Below are 20,594 nucleotides of genomic sequence, written 5' to 3'. Positions count from 1 at the left end.
ATTTAAGGTATATTTTTCTTATTTTTTAAACATTTTAAAAATTTAAATATATTATTTATTCCTTAAAAACGTCATTTAAAACTTATAATTTTGTTTTCTTTAAAAAAGTTTTTTGACTTTGTTTTTGCAATAAAAACTAGTTGATAACAAATTATTAATACTTTCATTTTCCACTAAATGCTAACGACCAAACAAAAACAATTAATTCTAGCTGCCAACTAAAAACTGTATAATTAATATTTTTCTCATTAACAGTTGATTAATTTAACAAAAGTAGCAATTAAAAACACATATTAAGTGGATTTATTTTAAGAGGATAAAGTTTTTTGTTTTAATATCACACAATAGTATCATTCATAAACTTGTTACTAAATGAAAAAAAAAATAGAGTAGTCTAAATCAAAAATGTAAAAAAAAAAGTATAAAGTTATTAGAAAGCAAAATACGATAAATAGTTTCTTAAGTGTTTATGAGTAAATTTTAAAAACTAAGTAATATCATAAACCTACTTGAAAACTAAATGTTTTAAAATCAAAACATGCAGACAGAAAGTATAATTTTCTTGTACTTTTGTATTTAAATTTGTAGTATATTTCAATTTAAAACTTTTCTTAACTAGTTAAAGTTGTTTTTAATAATAAATTTGTTTTACGTAAGTTAGTATTAAACCTTTATAACTTTTTCTTTTTATGAAAATAAGACTTTTGAAGTTTATTGTTTGAAATTTTAGTTGTAGTATATTACACGACATAACTTAAAAAAAGAAATTAAATACTAATGTATTGATTTGATATGTTAATTGTTTATATGAATGTAGATTTTTTGCATAACAACTTTTTAAACCTGGTGAATTAAGCTTTATAAGGGGCTTCGAAATAAAAAAAAAGTTGCTTTTATATAAAAGTATTGTGTTTTTGTAAATAAGATTTAAGAGTAGTTTAAAAATATAGAATTACAAAACAAAAATGCTGCTTTTATACCAAAGTATTGTGGTTGTTTGCAAATAATATTTAGGAGAAGTTGAAAAATTTAGAATTACAAAGTATAAAACACAAAAAAACTTTAAGTAACAAAAAATTAAAAAAGTAAAAATTTTTTTGTGTTGTAATAAATTATTGAGCAACGTTTTTAATGAACTACAAGTTATTCTTTTTTTACTACAAATTTAAAACTTGTAAAAAAACTAAAGTCAACGAAATGAATTTTCAAAGCATTTGTTTTAAAATTACTTTTATTTAACTATTTACTCAAACAATATTTTAAGATATTGTTGGAATATTGTATGTTATTTTTCTGTTAGAAAATACACAACGTAAAGTTTCCATTCATAATTTGAAAAATGTTATTAACTACAATACATGTTACTACAAACAGTTTGAATTTTTATTTTGTTAAAAGCTCACAGTATCAAGTTTTTCAGCTTAATTTAAACTTGTAAAATTGAAACATAGAAAATGTTAAATGTGGGTAGAGGTTTTATAGTTGTTACAAAAAATAAATTTATTTGAAAAAAAAACACAATTGTCCGTTTAACAACGTAGCAAGAGCACACCGAGCAAACTAACTATCAAAACCAAATATTTTTTCTAAGCTTGTGGAAGTTTCTTTTAAAACTTTGTTTTGCAGTCAAACGTTCATTTCTGTTTGTTAGTTCGCTGTTTTTGCTGCATGAAGTGGTAGGTGCCGGAAAGACTTGGTAAAAAGCACCGTGTTTAGTGTTAAAAAAACCCCGGCAGTAGTATTTAATTAATTAAAAAATTGATAAAAACAGTAACATAGTATTTCAATCTCACTGCGGGGGATTTTTTAACACCAATCTCAGTGCTTTTTACCAAGCCGGGTAGCGGACTCAGTCGACACAACAAGAACGAATTTTTTACGTTCTGCTCAATTAAAATTTGAACGTTTGTTTTGCAACAGATTAATATTTTAGTGTTTTAGAAAGATTTTACTTTTAACTAAACAACTTCTTAATACTCTAATAGTTTTTAAGTTAAATAAAAATTTACTACAACAAACCATCGCTATCAAGAAGCCTTTTACATGCAAAGTTAAACCCTTGAAAAAAACTGCAAACATTTTTTAACTAATCATTAAAAAATATTCTAGTAATGTGCAGACGAAGCCATCTGAATGGTAAGTTTTATCTGTGTTGTCATTGTAACTAGTTTTAAGGATCTGTGTTTGGTAACCAGTTTCAACAACCAGTTGTGTAAATTGTTGAAAACACTTTAATCTCTCTTTAAAAGGAATTTAATTTCAACATACTATCAAAATTATTTCATTAATACATGCTTAAGACTAATGAGCCATTGCATAAAACAATTCAATAAAAATTGATCTTTTTTTTCAACACAGCCAAAAAGTGCGTACCAAAGAAGAAGTGCGTAAGAATTAACAAGTTGTCTGGAGAACTGCGTGTCGAACACATAAGGTTTTTGACTTAAAAGTGCGCACTAAATGTTCTCAATTGGACATGGATTAACTTGACTATTGTAAAAAAACATTATTAAAAGCTTGAAACTAAGCTTGTTAGAAATGAAGTTCACGCAGCGTTTACTTTTAGTAAAGCTTGAAGAGGAGAAAAGGAAAGTTTTCATCGAGTGAACGCAATCGTACCATGGCGTCCTGATCGGTATTTAGTAAAAAGCACTGTGTTTAGTGTTTAAATACCACCGGCAGTTCAAATTAATCAAAACAAGTCTGGACTGTTCCAGGTGGTCCCTGCCCAGTGTTTCATTCAAATCAGGGTTTAAACTTTTCAATTTCGCCCGCTTTGATGATATTAAAAAACATATTTCTTTATACATAAGAAATCGCCCCTTTTGCTAGCTAATTACTCGTTAAACTATTGCTCCCTCACTAGTTATTGCCTCCTGAGTCCTAGTAGCTAAAATATTCTCCGAAAGATTATTTTAAGAGCTGAAAAAAGACTACTATTTTTTATGTACATGATACTTAATCGATATTTTAATGATAATCTTTCAGATTACATTTCAAATTTTATTCGTTTTATTTCGAAATTTTTGTAACTTATAATTTTTTTAATAGATAGATTATTTTTTGCTTCTTTTTTAATTCGATAAGAATTTGTATGAATATTTGAAGTTTCTGGTAGTCTAACGATTATTTATATTTTAGACATGGTTTGCTACTTATTTTAATAAATAAAAAATATTGAAGCTCTTTTTTGGTTTAAAAGCTTAGTTAAATTTTGAATTTTTGTAGTTTAAAACAACAAGTTTTAATCAGCGGGAAAATAATTAAGCTGAGTTAGTTTCAAGTTTTATTTTTAATTGTGATACTCAGTAGACGTTATCACTTGAACTCATATCATTTGTCTCGCGGTTAGTCATTCGTAGTTTTGATTGTTGATTAAGTAATAATATTAAATTTTAGTGTTTATAATTTAGAAGATACATAATATCAACTTATATCTATTAGGGATTTTGTATATGATTATAAATTAACCTTTTTAGTTTTGATTGAAACTTATACTACTAAGTAATTCTTTTTATAGACCTTTGATTTTACTTTAGTATAAAACTTTTGATTAATTCACAAGAAGTTTGTTTAAAACTTATAAATGCAATTTATCAGCATTTTATTTCAACTCAAATTATTTTAAATTGCCAACCTCTTTCTTTAAATTGTAATATTATTTATTTTTTCCTAACTTAATACAAGATTAAGAATATTTCAAGGTTTTTTACAAAACAGTTACAACAAGCAAAATATTTGTTGTAGCTGTCAATATTAATTAATTGTCTTAAGATATCAACAAAATTTTAAGCAGGTTTGAAAATTTGTATACCTTTGAAATGAAAGAGTTTATATGATAATATGTCAAAAGTTTACTGGGCCCTAGGAATATGCAGTAAGATTTCTACAGTATAATAATTTTGTAGTAACTTTTTACAGTAACTATTAGTCAATTTAGTAGTGGGCTCAAATATCTTATTAATAATGGTTGATCCACTAAGTCAAGTAAAATTTGATTTATTTTAGTGCAATTTATGCACATGCAATTAATTTAAGGTGATTCAGTAAACAGAACTTTTAAAGTTTTTTTTTTCTCTAGCTTTAAATATCATGTGTCTATCAAAGTCCTTACAAATGAAAGCGTTGATTTTGAGTAAGTTTTTACATTTTTTTAAAGTTTCTTACAAAATTAAGCTGGTGCATTTAGTTTTGTACAGTTAACAAGTTTGCCTTAATACCGGAAATATTGAAAAAATTCATTTAAAAAACATAGAAATTTAAAAAATTTGAAAATACAAATGTGAAAGTTTTAGACAGATATTCAAGAATCTGTTTGTTTTATTTTGAAAAATATTATCAAACTTTTAGTTTTTTTCAAAATAAGTATTTTGTATTCGTAATATTTGTTTAAATAAGTAAACAATAAAAGCAAATACATGTATACATTAACGATAATTCCTTTTAAGCTAAATAAAACTTAATTATAAAAAAACTAAAACAAAAGTAAAATTAAGCCGCGCACACAATCAGTTTAAAACGTTTTTAAATGTAATTTAATTCTGTATTTTAATAATAGTTTCTTTAGCAATTACTAAAACAAACTTTTTGAAAATGCATAAGTTCTTAAATTATTAACAAAAAGACACACATCATTAATACAATACATAATCTCAGCTAAGTGTGAAAAAGACTTTTAATATCGTTTGTTACTACGTCATATCATGATATCTATAACTTTTGTAAAGCTCTATAAAAATTAAGAACAGATAAAAGTTTTTCTGAATATTGTATGCAAAGCATATATGGAATAATACACAACTTAATAAATATAATGTTAAGTGTAATAGAGATAATATAAAATTTTAAACTACATAAAAATAAATCTTAATCTTCTTGGAGAACAATAGATTGGGCTTGGCGGATTTTAAGTTTTTGTTCTTTAAATTAGTCCTATTTTAGGGGTTGTACCTAAATTTTAAACTCCGTTTCTTAGTTACTAGATTCAAATTAGCTTGCAAATATATGCCAACTATTTGCAGGTATTTTAGCTAACCAATCAATAAAACTCTGTTATTTAGATGCGTTTCTAGAGGTTTAATCATTTATTCTATTATATACAAATAATATAAATAAGGAGTAACAACCTAATTTTAAACTTGCTTTAAGGAATTATTTCAAATCAATGTTTAACTCATACAGTCCTGGACAAAGGACTGGGTCAAAATAAGTTAAAAATAGTCTTGAAAAATTATGTTAAACTGCATCCAAGTGGTGTACAACTTGATAACCTGAAGGTTCTTTTGTACACCTTTTGTAGACCAAATAGTTTGAGATATCTTTTTATTGTCATCAATAAGCAATACAACAATAACAAAATAAGATTAATGTGATCATCAGTTACGATATATATGTGTATATATTTTATGTTTAAAATATCATCAGTAACAAATTCTACCCGTTGCAGCAATAAATGGGGAAAAGTGAGTGTTGTAATTTTACCTGTCCCATTAATATTTAAACTTTTATTATCAAATTATAAAATTAACAAAAAAATATCTTTTAAACAAATAAAAAAACTCTTGGTTAGTGACACATTACTTGGAGAACACTTGCAAGGCCTAAATCTCAACACTAAAAACCGTAAAGTGTGGGAAAATTGTTGAACACAAATCCCCAGCAAATATATTATTTTAAATATATTACTTTCACCAGAGTGAACACACAACCAGTTGTTGTAAATACACATTAAACTAGTACTATAATGAATACACTAAACTTTAATAACTATCTCAAACCTTTAAAAACAACCATTTTACTGTAATGTAACTCAAAAAAAAAAAACTATTAAATTTGTCATTTAAATAAAATTCTTTTTATATCCTAGATTCAATAAAATTTAATATATTCAATTACAAAGCATGTAAGTTGAAAGGGGTGAACTTTCAAGAGTGAGTAACACTAATATCTAGACTACCGTGCTTGACTGAACTGTCATTTCAAAGTTTGCCAAAGTTCATTACTTCAAATACATGATACCAAGTTCATTGCAAATGTATTAATAATTTATTTAAAACTTTTTTTTATAGGTAGAAAAACATTAGTCTCACTCTTACCTAAGCAACAATAATTTATTTGAAAAAAGTTAACTGTAGTTGTTAAAGGTGCATTTAGAATTACTTATGATTAACCTTTCTTGTTTAATCTTCAGAAAGTGTTTAACATTGTAGAGGGAATGCAACTGATTTTTCTCTATCTTTATATATAAAAAAAAAGTTAGCAAGTAATTTACATCATGTGTAAATTAACCTAATCTTTTTATAGATAAATTACATAACCATAAAAAACAAATGTTTTTAATAAGAAATATATAATTGTTGGCACTCTTTTAGCCAATACTCACTGGGGTAAAATTTTGATTAAAAATCACAGATTGTGACAAAATTATGAAGCTCAAAGCTTTAAGCATGTATCTGCTAAAGCTGTAACAGAAAATATAACAACAATCCAATTATGTAATTACTGCCACCAAGGTGAACGTAAAATGAGCTTTTGCTATATTAAACAATCTATACCAATCAAATGCAAAGAGCAAAAAAAAAAAAAGGTCTTATGTGTATTTTATGGCAGGTTAAAAACTTACACTAGATATTCTTGAGTTTCAGATGAAGAGCAAAAAAAAAAAAAAAAAGGTCTAATGTGTATTTTATCGTAGTTTATGAGTAATCTACATGTTAAAGGGGGCCATAACTTTTTCAAACTCTTTAAAGGGGGCCATTAGCAAAAAAGTTTGGGAAACCCTGATCTATACCAATCAAATGCGGAAATTCAATACCAGTAATTAGAAAAACACTTAAAAAAAAAAGTATGTTAAACATTTGCCTGTAAAAGTTTAAGTTAATACCTTTTTAATTTATAAACCTTTATTTTTATGTTAAACATGTAATAAAAACATCTATTAAATGTAAGCAATATAGTTTTGAGACAACAAGCAAAATAAGTTAACAAATAAAAAAACAAAGTCTATATATATAAGTATAAATGTATATATATAATTAAGTTTAAATGTGTATATATTTATAAACATTATATTTTTTGTAATATAGTTAAGCATATGTATACAAATAAATAAATAAATAAATAAATATATATATATATATATATATATATCACAGATGTTCTTGTGCTAAAACTTTATTTCAACTAACGGCGTTTCACTGCTCTCAAATAAATTCAAGAACAGATCTACGGAGTCTCAAAAAGCTCTAAGAATAATAAATTTTATATATATATATATAAAAGTTGGCTGAGGAAGAGTATTGAATGCAGAAATAGTTGTTCCAAGCAAAAGTTTATTTCTGTGATACTTACTTTATACTATATATATTGTAGAAAATAAGGTGATTATTTAAACTTAATCACTTTCTACAGAGCCCATTTGAAGGGCTTTAAAAAAATTTATTAGGAAAATGAAATTTTAAAAATTCCAGAACATTTGTTTTATAAAGACAAAAAAAGATTGTCTATAAACTTCAGCCTGTTCAATTTAAAATAAAAAGCACTTTGGTAAACAGAGATGCATAAGTTATACAAAAAAAAAAACAATATGATGTAAAAATACTTCTTCCTATATATAGTCATCAGTAAAGGTAAAATTTATTAACAATGTTTAACAGAAATTTAGAATTTAAAATTTTATAATGATTTGGACAAAGTAATAATGAAGGTTTTTTTGTACAGTAAGTTCAGTTTAAAAAAATACGCTGATCTTGTTAGTTTAATAATTTATGCATTTTAGAAAGGTTGTATCATAAAAACGTTTTAAGCTGTATTAGAAAAATGTTTTGAACTATTTGTTTTCCTGGCTTAGTTTTACTATGATTTAATATTTACTTAGTTTTAATTTTGCCAAAAATCTATTTTTGGTAATAAATGCATATACTTTGTCTTTTGCTTTTTTTGTTTAGTGTTATGTCCTTGTCTGATTTATCAATTTATTTTTTTTCTAAGTTGCAAAGTTTATATATGTATTGTTAAATAGATTTATGCAAATTTTATATTTTATTCGCGACCAGTTTTGGTGGCAAGAGATTGCGCCCTTTTCAAGCAAAAATAAAATATGAAACTGCATATAACAATGTTAGTTAATTATACTGTTGTTTAAAAACTTATTCATGCGTGAAGAATATAAACAAAAATAAAAATGTTGCATATTTGAAAATTCAAGCATATCAGAGTATATTTAGGTAAAATTGGTACTAGTTTTAAAAAAAAAAGGATTGAATTAATATTAATATAATGAGTCAAAATAAAAAAACTGAATCCAGAGCTTTTCTTTAAAAAAAAATAATAATAAGAATAATGAAATATTTATACCTTTTCTTTAAAAAAAAAATAATAATAAAATATTTATACCTTGAAGTTTATCTAAATGAAATTAAGAATTGTATAAAATTGTGGTTTTAAGCCAAGAGTCAACAAAACATTAATAAAACTCAAAGTCGCTGAAGATTTCAAAATCTAATTTGTGTTAAGTTAACATAACAGTCAAAATTTAGACGGATTTAATAACTGTCTAAAAAAAAAATTCTAAAAATTTATCTAAGTTGAATTAAGAACTGTTTACAAAAACTTTTTTTTTTAATTTAAGTCAAATGTCAACAAAAACTCAATGAAAAAATCAAGAAAAATAACCTATTTTTTACTTTAATTATGATTTGGTTTAACTTGTCTGCTTTCCAGTTTATTAGTATATATATTGTTAAAAACTAAGTTTTCAAATACAATTATTTAACTGTTCTGTTAAGCAGAACAGCTCTTCAGTTTTTTCAATATAATAATATCTTTAACATAATGATATATTCATAGTTTTTTTTTTAAGTGCTGGAGAATAGCGGCTTGGCAAGTCAAATTGGAGCTAAATATTTATTAGATTATATAAAAAACAAATAGATATTTATGAAATGTAACAATCCTTATACTTTTTAGTAAAGGTTATCAGAGCAGATCTTCAGTTGTTAATGAAATTTGGAAAAATAATGTAAAGATATAAGAAGGACATTAGCTTTGTCTTAAATTAAAACTTAAATAAAATAAAAATAAAGTTGTATTATTCTCTTTGATTATTTATGAGTTGAGAACTGTAGTTGTGATCTTTAAAGTTTAAAGTATACACAACAATTAAAGTATTTATAATTTGAAAAAAAAGTTACTTATCAATAAAAACAAAATTTTCCAATTAAGTTTAATATATATAATTAAAACATTGTTCTAATTTATTTTCATTAAGAAAATTTAACTAGTGTGACCATGCAGTTTACAAATACATTTATTAGCTAAAAGGATTTTTTTGGATGTAATGGCTCGCTTCAGTATTAATTATTTAGAACAAAATATTTTCTGTAAAATAAAAAGGGAATCTGTGAAGTATTTATATAAACTCATGACCAAATTTTCTATTTCTGTATGTAGTAAAGTCAAAGTGATTTTGAATATTATAAAGCTCAGAAATTTATTACCAAAAACAGATAGATAAAATTAAATTTAGTTTTGAGATATTTGAAACAGTAATAAAATTCATAACTTATATTAGCCTTTGTTGTATTGATTTTAAAGGATTTGTTTCTTTATAGGTTTATAAAAAGTTACTAATATTATATGCAGCTTGTTTGGTGAAAATAAGATTAAGATTTTATAAAAAAACCATTTACTTTTTAGTCTACCTACCTTTAACTAAAGTTAAATTTAAATGAATATGATATTTATAATTTTTTGCTTTTCTACTAAAAATGTGCATAAATTCTCTAAAAAAGATGAAAATATTTATATTTAATATTTGAATATTTTTATTTTATTTAGCAGAGTACATATAAAGCATGAAACCTCAAGTAACATTTTTATTGAACAATGGTCAAACTGACTTTTACGCTGGATCTGTGGTAGCTGGATTTATAACTTTCGATTTATCTGAAGATTTAACTTCGGTTGACGGTAGTTAATTAAAAAAATTCTGTTGAATAATTCATAGATTTAATTAGTCCAAATTAATATCATTTTAATTAGTAAAAAAAAATTAAAGGTTTTAATTTTTTGAATGCTCTTATGTATTTGTTAATCAAGGTTAAGGTGATGAAAACATATTTACAAGTGTATTAGTTCCTTCAAAATAAATTGTTTATTGTACAAATAAAAATTATCTAGACTCATTGTATGTTAGTTTGTGTTGTTTTTTAAAGCAATTTGTGGAATCTAATGTTATATAATCTGATTACTTTTAATCAAACTACTAAAAAGTAGAGCAAAATTTTAAGATCAAAACAATTGTTTTGTTTTGTTTTATTCAAGTAATACAAGTAAGAATTTTCTTAAAAACTTAACAAGTTTCAATGTCAAGCGAAATGAAAATCTGCACAGAATTTATTTTGCATTTTTTTTCTTTGCATAAATCACATTAGGTACTGTATTGTTTAAAAATCTAAAAACGAACTATGCAACATGTAAACTTTAAATGAGTTACAATTTCAAGCTTTAATTAAAACTAAAACAAAAAAAATTAAAATCTTTATTGACTTGTTTTACTATTTAATTTTAGATAAAAATATTTTGATCATTTTACTTTTAAGTCGACATAAAACTATTTTGATAAAGCTAGCAATATTTTCAGGTCTAGGATTATTAAAACTTTTTTTAAATGCTTTAACTAACTTTAAGGCTAAAATTTAAGCGTAAGTTTTAAATAAAAAGTGAGATATAAAGATTAAAGACTTTTTTATTTAATTTTAAGCCCATAGTAAAAACTTAATTTATATTTTTTTAAGAAAATATTTTAAAAAGTGTTCGAAATAATTTTCAAAATTATTTGTTTCCTAAATTAAACCCCTTAGATATACAGTTTAAAGTTATAAATGTTTGATGTTAAACTTGTTTTGTGTACAAGATCAAAAACTTCAGCATCATATGTTTTAAATTTAACAATTGTACTTAAAAAAATGTTTGTTTTAAAATCTTATCTCTTGTTCAAACAAAAACTTTGAAACAATTTATAAATGATTGCATAAAAAAAACAGTTAAGTGTAAACTTGATATCAATTCTTTGATAATAATTGTTTCTATTTTTTGTAAGGGGTTGTATTTGTCGTAATACTGCTAAACTAATTTATAAGTTATTAAAATAAGTCAGTTGTCGACCAATTAGTTATTCTATTGTGAACTTTGCAGAAGTTGAAGTGAAATGCAGTGGCAAATCGTCACTCAGGTGGACTGAAAACCACAACAAGCAGACAGTTGTGTACTCCAACAGTGAGAGATATTTCAAAACTCCTATAAAGCTTCTTCAAAGTGAGTGAGAAAATATATTGAAAAGTTTTGGTTCTTTGAGTTTCTCATACTTTTGTTATGTGTTAAAAAAACACTAGCTTGAAAATAACTCATACCAGTTTTTTTGCTTGTAAATGGTAATAATTCTTATTTATAAACAGTTTTGTGTTTTGAAAACTTTTTTTTACAATTTGACTAATTTTTAAGAAGAAAAGTAAAAATTATTAAAAGTTAAATTATAATAAAAACAAGTATAATGAATAACAGCTACTAGCGTTTTTATTAATTATTTATTCCTTATATTTACTAAGTTTTGCAGTAAGCTGTTGCTTTAAATCATTAACTTTCACCTTTCAGTTTTGTTTTGCGTATGAATACTATAGATTTTGTATTTTTAAAAGTTTAAATACACATGATAATCACATATTATGGCAGACATTCCTAACAACGTTTTGAATAAGGGCCAACACAAATTTCCATTTTCTTTCCTTATACCACATAACATACCAGCTTCGTTTCACTGTAAGTTATACCTTCTGTTGTTATTTTGTTAATAACTAAATTTATTTTAATAAACTACATTAAGCTACTTGAATATTTAAAAAACTGCTTATAAAGTATTATTTTGTATGGAATTTAAAATAGCATGTTCTTGTAGCTACAAAAACAAGAAAGTGTTTAATTTTGATTCATACTTAAAACACTGTTGCATATCAAGTATTGTGTTAACTTAAATAGAGTAGAATGTTTTATTTTACATTCTTATCGAACAGTCAACAAGTTTGCAAAGGCATCTGTGGTTTATTACCTGACGGGCAAGATAAAGCGTTCTGGGTTGCACTTCAACGTAAAGGAAAAACACAACATAACTGTGCTGGGCAACACTCCCGTCCATGAAGTCTGTCAGGGTAAAAACCCCATGGTTGGTATCAATATTATTTTTTTAAGTTCAGGGTTGCCAAAATTTATTTATATAATTTTTTTTAGCTAGCTAAAAATTATTGTTTTATAGTTTAAACAGGTGTTTCATTAAGATTTCAACCAGTCTCTAATTTTCGTTTACTATTCCTATGTAGCTTAAGTAAGTACGCCAGCTTGATTTAAATTTCTCAGATTTGAAAACCCCATAGTTGGTATCGATATTATTTTTCTAAATTGTAAAAATTTAATATAACATTTTTTATAAGTAAAAATTGTTTTCATACATGATATCATACTTAGTTTTTAAATGTTAAATAGAACTTTTATGATTTTAAAACTATCCTTTAGTTGGATCCAAGTTCTTTGTATTTTGTTTATTAAAACTTTTCTAAAATATTTTTAGCTATCTAAAATTTATTATTTTATAGTTTAAGCATTAGGATTGCAAACAATAATGTTTTGTTTACTATACTGGTGTAGCTTAAGTTAGTACGTCAGCTTCATTTAAGTTTACTTAGTTTGGTCATGTTAACTTACAATTTAACTTACAAATGGTCTAAGCAAGTATTTTTATTAAAACAAAATGTTTTAGTTTCAAAACCACTCTAAAAATACACCTAATAAAGTTTTCAACAGCAAAAAATACTGTAATTTTTTGAGTAACTATGTTTTGTTTACAATTTATTCTGGGACTTTTATTAAAAGTTTTTATGATCATTAACAATATTTTAACCTAATTTTAGTTATAGATTACTGCTTGTTTAGTTTTTTTAATTAATAGTACCATTTGTTATCTCAACCTTAACAGATTGTGCTAATGGCAGTTGGAAACATAAACCTGTCTATTTTTTTTAATATTTTATATGAACTTAGATTTTTTACTAGATGCTTAAAATAAAAAATTGTAACAAAAAAAAAAACAGTTTTTATCCAACAAAGCTATAATGTTGAACTTTTCACATTTCAAACTGGTTTTGGTTATTACAAACCGTATTAGGAGCCAGCAGTGGGGAGAGACAGCAAGTTTATATGCTGCTGGTGCTGCAAAACAGGCCCTCTTAACGGGGAGGTGGCCTGCAACAAAACTGGATACGTTCCTGGTGAAGTGGTTGTCGTCAACGCCACCCTGGAAAACTTGACGTTTGTTACGTAGTTTTGTTTTGTACATTTTTTTAGTCGCCAAGGAAGATTTTTTTTTGAAGTCGTGTTTGTAATTTTACATAATTAAAAGGAATACAACATTTGAAGGGCTTGTTAAGTCTGGAACTAAAAAAAATATTGTACCTGTTTTGTACAAATGTAATATTTTAACAATGATATAAAGTCAACTGTTTAAAAAATTCTATAAAATTTTATCAAAGTTTTTATTTGCCAAATGCTATATAATAAAAAAGTAAAATTTTAAAAGAATGTTTTTTTTATGAGTTCTTGTTTATAACTTTAGAATAACAAATAAAATACAACCTTATAGAATTAGATTTTGTATAAAACTGTTAACTAAAGTATAGAATGTTAAAACAGCATAATAATACCTGTTGTCATATATTTACTAGGTTCAAATATACATAGTATTATACAATTGTTTTTCAAATTGTTTTTCAACACAACTTTCAGCAACACCAATCTGCCGTTCACCAAGATAAATCTGAAGCGCAACGTGAAGCTGAGGGCTCGCGGAAAGACCAGAACTTTCAGCGACATTCCGGTCAAGCAGGAATTCGAAGCTTGCAACAAGAGAAAAACTTTAAACTTGAACAACAAAAGTGTACAGGTTAAAGAATAATTTGTTCATTAAGTGATTTACAAATATGATTGCTAACAGTATTGTTTTTTAAGTTTTGAGTATTAAAACTTTATTTCAATAATTAAAAAGTTAAAGCTAGTGGACTATAAAAACAATTAATAAAAAGCAAACAACTGTAAAATTAAAGTATACATTCTATTTAATTGAACTTTTAGCTGTATGTTATTTTCAGTTACTTTCCGAAAGTAGTTTCCTTTTAGATTTCTCCCCAAAACTACTCAAAAGTTTTGAAAATTTTCCACATTTGCAACATGATAAAGTCACGTTCGAACTTTTCTCATATTGCTTGTTACTTTAAATTTATTACAAATAATTTATTATGTACTAATATTTGTTTGGTCATTAGCGTCACAAAGCGTGATATTACTCACACAATGGCGTGTACTTGTGTGAAAAGCATGTAACCATGCGAATAGAAAGCACTAAAATATTAAATAAAAACTGTTTGTTGTTGGTAACTCTTTCTTCAGAAGCTTGCACAAACAACTTGGCTGTTATTTAAGAACCACTCAATAGTAAAATTACTTTTGATGTTTTTTGCTGTTGAAAAGTATAACAATCAAAAGACTGTATTGTTGAGCTAAAGTGTATTTTCTTGTTTGTAATTGTTATTTATAAAGCTTATAAAAACAACTAGACTATTATGAAAAGTTTTTTTAACAATGTTTTTTTTCTGTTTAAAGCGATTGAAAATAAAAAATGCGAGGAATAAAAATCAAATGTTTACTTGAATTAATTAAAAATTTCAATTAAAAGTGTTTAATTTTATATACAGTTATCTTCTAAATAGTTAAATAATTTAAATACAATTAGTCTCATTTAAGAAAAGCAACATAAATAGTTAAAACCTTACAATTCCAATTAATTATTGAAACAAATTAAAACTTACAAAAACTTAATTACATAAAACTTAATTCTCGTTGATGTAAAATGTTACTTATTTTAATTTAGAGATGTAGCGTTAAGTCATATGGGGCGTTAACATTTTCTTAAAAACAATTTTGACATAGATACTCGTTACTCTCACATTAAAGTCATTTCGCCAAAAATTATCTATTTCACTGTTATTATTTTATTTGTAAAAATGTATTTTATATTAAAAAATATTTTTTTTGCTTAAAAATTAATGTAAACTCACTACTTGTATCCTGAATTGTTTCGTTTCAAATGAGTTTGTGCTGATTAGTTTCAGTAAAAAGTGTGATCGTAGTTTACCTTTTTTACACTTTACGAAAAAGATAATTTAAATAAGAATGAAAAATTAATGAAACTTTACGTTTAAAGAACTGCTTGTTAGCTGTCACAACTAAAATTGAATAGTGTTTGTTTTGTAAACTAAACTAAGTTTTTAAGTAACATGTTTCCTACTAATATTTTATTCATTACCACTCTAAAGCTTTTATAAATAAGTTTAAGAAAATTGCAATGTTTTAAAAGCTTGTGTTTTTTGCAAATTACATTAATTTCATGTTCTTTTTTGAAATTTTTTATATATTGTTTGACTTATGCGCTGTGAGTCATACATTACATCTGTTATGAGTTATTATATATATATATATATATTGTATACTATAAGTTTTATTAAGTATGGCTAATGTAGTATATTCAAAATTTATTAATATCAATAAGTCATAACTACAGAAAACTTAAACTAGCACAACTTTAAAAAACCACTGTGCCGAAACTTGATTTTTAAAAACTTAGCACCATAAAAATTTAAATGATGACATTTCAACAGATTCCAGTAGATATGGCACCGTCTCACTTGCCAAATTGCAACATCATATTTCCACAATACGTTATTGAGGTTTGAAACTTGTTTTAAAATAACTAGTTTGTATACAGTAATTAGTTTTTATGTAGTCAACATGTATGCAGTAATATAGTTCTACTTGAAAAAATGATTAAATTTGTTGTAAAGTATAATAAATTTTAAAAATATCTAACAAAGGTCCAACAGATTGAAAGTACGTGAAGTGTAAATAACAATTTTATAAACAAATAAAAGATAACTGATGATTGACTTTTATTAAAAAATGCTTCAGAATTGTTTGTTTAGGTGGCGTTAAGTTATTTTACATATTTTGTCTAATCATCTTAGCTTTACTGTTTCAATTGCTACTATTTTAAGAAATGGTTCAGGAAATACTTGAAGGTATTAGCTTTTTATTAAAGAATAAAAAGTTATGTATACATGTAATTAAATGTGATAACTTATAACTTACCGTATTCGTTAAATACTTTGACTACTTTCTTTTTTGAAAAATTATTTGAAGCTATTTTCTGACGTTTAAATTCTGATTAGTACCGCATTTAAAACAAATTGCGAGTATATGTTTATAACAAAATTTAAATTTAGATCAATTTGATTGTATTTTTTTTATTCTTTTTTTCATAGCTCATTAGAATGTTTTATTAAAATTTCAAAAAAATTGCAATTTATATCACTAAATTTTTAATTTTAATATATTTGAAAGTTTTGCAAATTTTTAGTTTTTATATTTTTTTTAGTTGGAAGGTCAAATTAGTGGGTGCCACATAAACCTGAGGGTCCCCTGCGAAATAATGGTTGGAAGCCCCCTTCAACCGGCAGTTGCCATGCCAACCATGCCTACTAGCGGTCAGTTAGATTTGTTTGTTGACAGTTAAAAGCGTATATTTTTAATTATATAAAGTAAATGTATTCAAAAACTGACTGATTTTTAAATTGATTTCAACAGTTTTCTCTAAACTAATTTTAGAAAGTTATAAAAGTGGTATTAATTACTGTAAAAGTGTTTTTTTTATAACAAGTGTGTAGGCAGGGTTGCCACATACTCAGGAAATTCAGGGAACCTCTGGGAATTTTGATTGTTTTTTTTAACTCAGGGAAACTTAAAGCAGTTTTGGTTTTTTCTCAAAATTTCAGAGAAATTTTAAGATTTTTAAAAAAATCTCAGGGAATTTTTTTTACTAGATCTAGAATGAGATTTAGTTAATCCAGTTTCAATATTTTGTTCAAAAAAGTTAATTTTATTTATTTTTAAAATCTTTAAGTGAATTTTTTCAGCCTTGCAGCTAGTTCTTCAATATTTTTAGAATTAACATTGTATTTTTTTGTAAATAATAAAGTTTTTAAGGATAAGAAAAAAACTCAGGAGAACTGAGGGAAGTTTAAAATTACTCAGGGAAGATTTTTCACTGAAAGAGTGGCAACCCTGTGTAGGGTACATTTAAACAAAACCTTTATTAATTCTCGTAACCATTGACAGAGCCACCAGCTATACTTTTTAAAGAGGTAGTAAAATATCTATTAACTACTGTTCAGAAGTTTTCAACATTCCACTAAACAACTCATTCAAGCATTAAGTTTCAAAATATAAATATTTTTTTAATATTTTTTTTCAGAGCCACCGGCCTACTCGAACGCACCACCCGCCTACCCCGTCGAACCAGCTGACGCGAGAAATGGTGTTTCCAACGCCAACTACCAGCCCGACCAACCATTACCCCAGCAAGTGCCACCCACGCTGACCACCAACCCGCTGACGGGGCAGCCCCTGAACATGGGAGCGGCAAGTGGCGCGCAAAATGGCGCAGGTGGCGCGCAGAACGGCGAGTACTACGACTGGAACAAGTCGGCGTTCACCTACAACTAGTGGTGGAAAAAATTTTCGGATTTTGTTGGTTACTTTGAATGCTTTTGATTGTGAACCTAGCTCGTTAAACATTTAAAATATGTAATCTTAAAATAAGTTAGTTTTTGTTGGTTGTTTTGTTTCCTTCTGATTGTGAAAATAACTAATTAAACATTTAAAATACATATGAACAATTTAAAAGAAAAAGATAATTTTAATCAGCTGAACTCTAACCGTCAAAGTTAAACGATAAAAATGTTTAGTTTTTGATTGTTTTTTGGTTACTTTATTTCATTCTAATTGTGAAACTGACTCATTAGAACTTGAAAAATAAATCTAAAAGTTGCTAAAAACAAATGTTTTCAAATAATATTTCAAAAGTCTAACTGTTATACAACTACTGGTATTGCGTTTTGCCTTTTTATGTTAACATGTAATAATCCGATTTCAATTCTAAAATTATATTTTAAGAATTTATCATCAGTAATTACCTTGATGAAGTGAGCTTATAGCTTTTTTACATGAATGACCTTAAAAAAACTAATACATTTAAAAAAACTCTCGTTCATTTTTTTTGTATTTTTTTAATCTCTGTTTTCCGTCCCCATATATATCAACAATAAATCTTTTTATTTTGTAATAAGCTGTAAACAAGAGTTTGATGTCATTTGAAATTCAATCCCTTTTAATCTTTTCATTAAAATCTTTTTGTTTGTATACCAACGAATCATTTTCATACCATCATTGCAGTTTAAGAATATTTTCAAATTTCATAGTGCAGTATTTATTGTTTTTTCTCTCAAGTGTTGTAATAAAATGATTTCATATTTTCATTGTGCTTTATTGTTTTCATTTAATAAATTAAATTTAAGGTATGTTTTTGTTATTCTTATAAACATATAGTAGTTTGAATATATTATTTTTTCTTAATAACATCATATAAAACTTATAACTTTGTTTTCTTTTAAATAGTTATTTGACTATGTTTTTACAAAAAACAGTTGATAAATTTTTACTAATACTTTCCTTTTACTAACAACTAAATGCTAAAGACTAAACACAATTAATTCTAGCTGCCAGCTAAACCTGTGTAAAATATTTTTTTGTCATTAACAGTTAATCAACTTAAGACGAGTAGAAATTAATAAAAAATATATTAAGTAAAAATAATATTTTAAGAGGTTAAATTAAAAAAAGTGTTATCATACAAAAGTATCATTCATAAACTTGTTATTAAAAGAAAACGAGTTTTTAAGTTTATGGATGATAGAAGAAAGTCTAAATCCAATAGAATGTAAAACAAGGTGTGAACTTATAAAAAGAAAATATGATATTATAACTTCTAAAGTGTTTATGAGAAATTTTAAAAATTTGAGTATTAATATAAATTTACTTGAAAACTAAATGTTCCAAAATAAAATTAAAACATGCAGACAGAAAGTATATATTATGTTCAATTAAAATTTGAGCGTTTGTTTTGCAACTGATTGAAATTGTATTGTTTTAGAAAGATTTAACTTTTGAATAAAACAACTTCTTTCATGCTTTATTAGTTTCATTGTTAAATAAATTTTCACTACAATAAACCTATCAAAAGTTCTTTGCATGATAAAGTTAAGAACTTGAAAAAACTGCAAACAACCTTTTAATAGTTATTTTTTTAATGTATAAGTTTACTTGTAATGTGCAGACGAAGCCAACTGAATGGTAATGTTTAGGACCTGTGTTGTCACTGTAACTGGTCCAAAAAACTTTCATCTCTGTTGAGAATAAAATTTCAATACAATATCATTATTACTAACTTGAGGCCAATAAGCCACTATAAAAAAAAGTTCAACAAACATTTATCTTTCTTTTTAAACACGGCCAATAAATGCGTATTAATTAGGAAGTGCGTAAGAGTTGACAGGTTTAATGGAAAATTGCGTATCGAACACAAAATGTTTTTGGCTTAAAGTGCGCACTTAATTTTCTATTGAAAACATATTAACTTAATTAAGCTATTGTACGAAACACCTAACTATAGGCTTGACACTGACAACTTGTCAGTGACAAGCCACTACTTACTAGAAACAAAGCTCATGAAGCGCTTACGTTAAAAAAAGTCCAAAAAAATAAGGGAAGTTTTAATCGCGTGAACGCAATCGGACCATGGCGTTTTGGTCGGTTCCGGTAAAAAGCACTGTGTTTAGTGTTTAAATACCAGCGACAGTAGGATTTGCATTGATTAAAACAAGTCTGGACAGTTCCGGGTGGTCCCTGTCCGTCGTTTCATTCAAATCGGGGTTTAAAATTTCCAAGTCGCCCGCTCGGATGATATAAAAAACTATTCGTCTCAATGTGAGATATCGCCCTTTTGCTAGCTAATTATTTGTAAAATTTTTAGCGCCCTTAATAGCTGTTGCATCCTAGAAGATAAAAAGTTTCCAAGGACTTATATTAAAAGCTAAATCGAGACTACTGTTTGGTGCTTTTTTTATGTACATGATACTTTACTTGTGTCTTAATAAAAAATGTGAGGACTATAAACAAAATTTTAATATTTTTTTAAAATTTCAAACTTATATCATCTTAAATAGATAGCTCTTACTTTATTACATTCGATAACAATTTGACTATTTAAAGTTCTTGACAGTTTAATGATTGTCTAGCTTTTTGAACCTGGTTTGCAACTAATTTAAATAAAAAAATGTTTTGAAGCTCTTGCTTGGTTTAAAAGCTTAGTTAAAGTTTGAATATTTGTAGCTTGAAACAACCAATGAAAATCAACGGAATTACAATTAAGCTGAGTTAGTTGCAAGTTTTGTGTTTAAATATGATTCTCAGCAAAAGGTATCATTTCAACTAACATCAATTGACTCGCGGTTAGTTATTTGTAGTTTTGTATGTTGATTACGTGATAATCTTTATATGTTGTATATACGATTTAGAAGATACATATTAATTTTTTTTGTTAG

At 25.7% G+C, this 20,594-nt stretch overlaps 2 protein-coding genes across 2 annotated transcripts; both read left to right on the top strand.

Moving 5' to 3' along the window:
• The first annotated feature begins 9,835 nt into the window (after positions 1-9,835).
• LOC145836852 (arrestin domain-containing protein 3-like) lies at positions 9,836-13,999 on the top strand. The gene is made up of 6 exons (XM_082944623.1): positions 9,836-9,969; positions 11,197-11,316; positions 11,731-11,817; positions 12,069-12,217; positions 13,214-13,356; positions 13,831-13,999. Exons 1-6 carry the CDS (start codon positions 9,855-9,857, stop codon positions 13,997-13,999), a joined length of 783 nt encoding a protein of 260 aa, XP_082800749.1. The 5' UTR covers positions 9,836-9,854.
• A 514-nt stretch (positions 14,000-14,513) lies between these two features.
• Positions 14,514-18,372, top strand: LOC145837030 (uncharacterized). The gene is made up of 4 exons (XM_082944797.1): positions 14,514-14,617; positions 15,759-15,827; positions 16,532-16,640; positions 17,408-18,372. The coding sequence occupies exons 2-4, from the start codon at positions 15,771-15,773 to the stop codon at positions 17,656-17,658; spliced, it is 417 nt and encodes a 138-aa protein (XP_082800923.1). The 5' UTR covers positions 14,514-14,617; positions 15,759-15,770; the 3' UTR covers positions 17,659-18,372.
• The last annotated feature ends 2,222 nt before the right edge of the window (positions 18,373-20,594 follow it).

The sequence above is a fragment of the Thalia democratica genome, chromosome 5 (genome assembly GCF_965202585.1).
Source record: "Thalia democratica chromosome 5, ktThaDemo2.hap1.1, whole genome shotgun sequence".
In the NCBI taxonomy this organism is placed as follows: domain Eukaryota; kingdom Metazoa; phylum Chordata; class Thaliacea; order Salpida; family Salpidae; genus Thalia; species Thalia democratica.
Note: the sequence above shows the minus strand (reverse complement) of the source record. Positions and strands in the feature narration are given on the sequence as shown.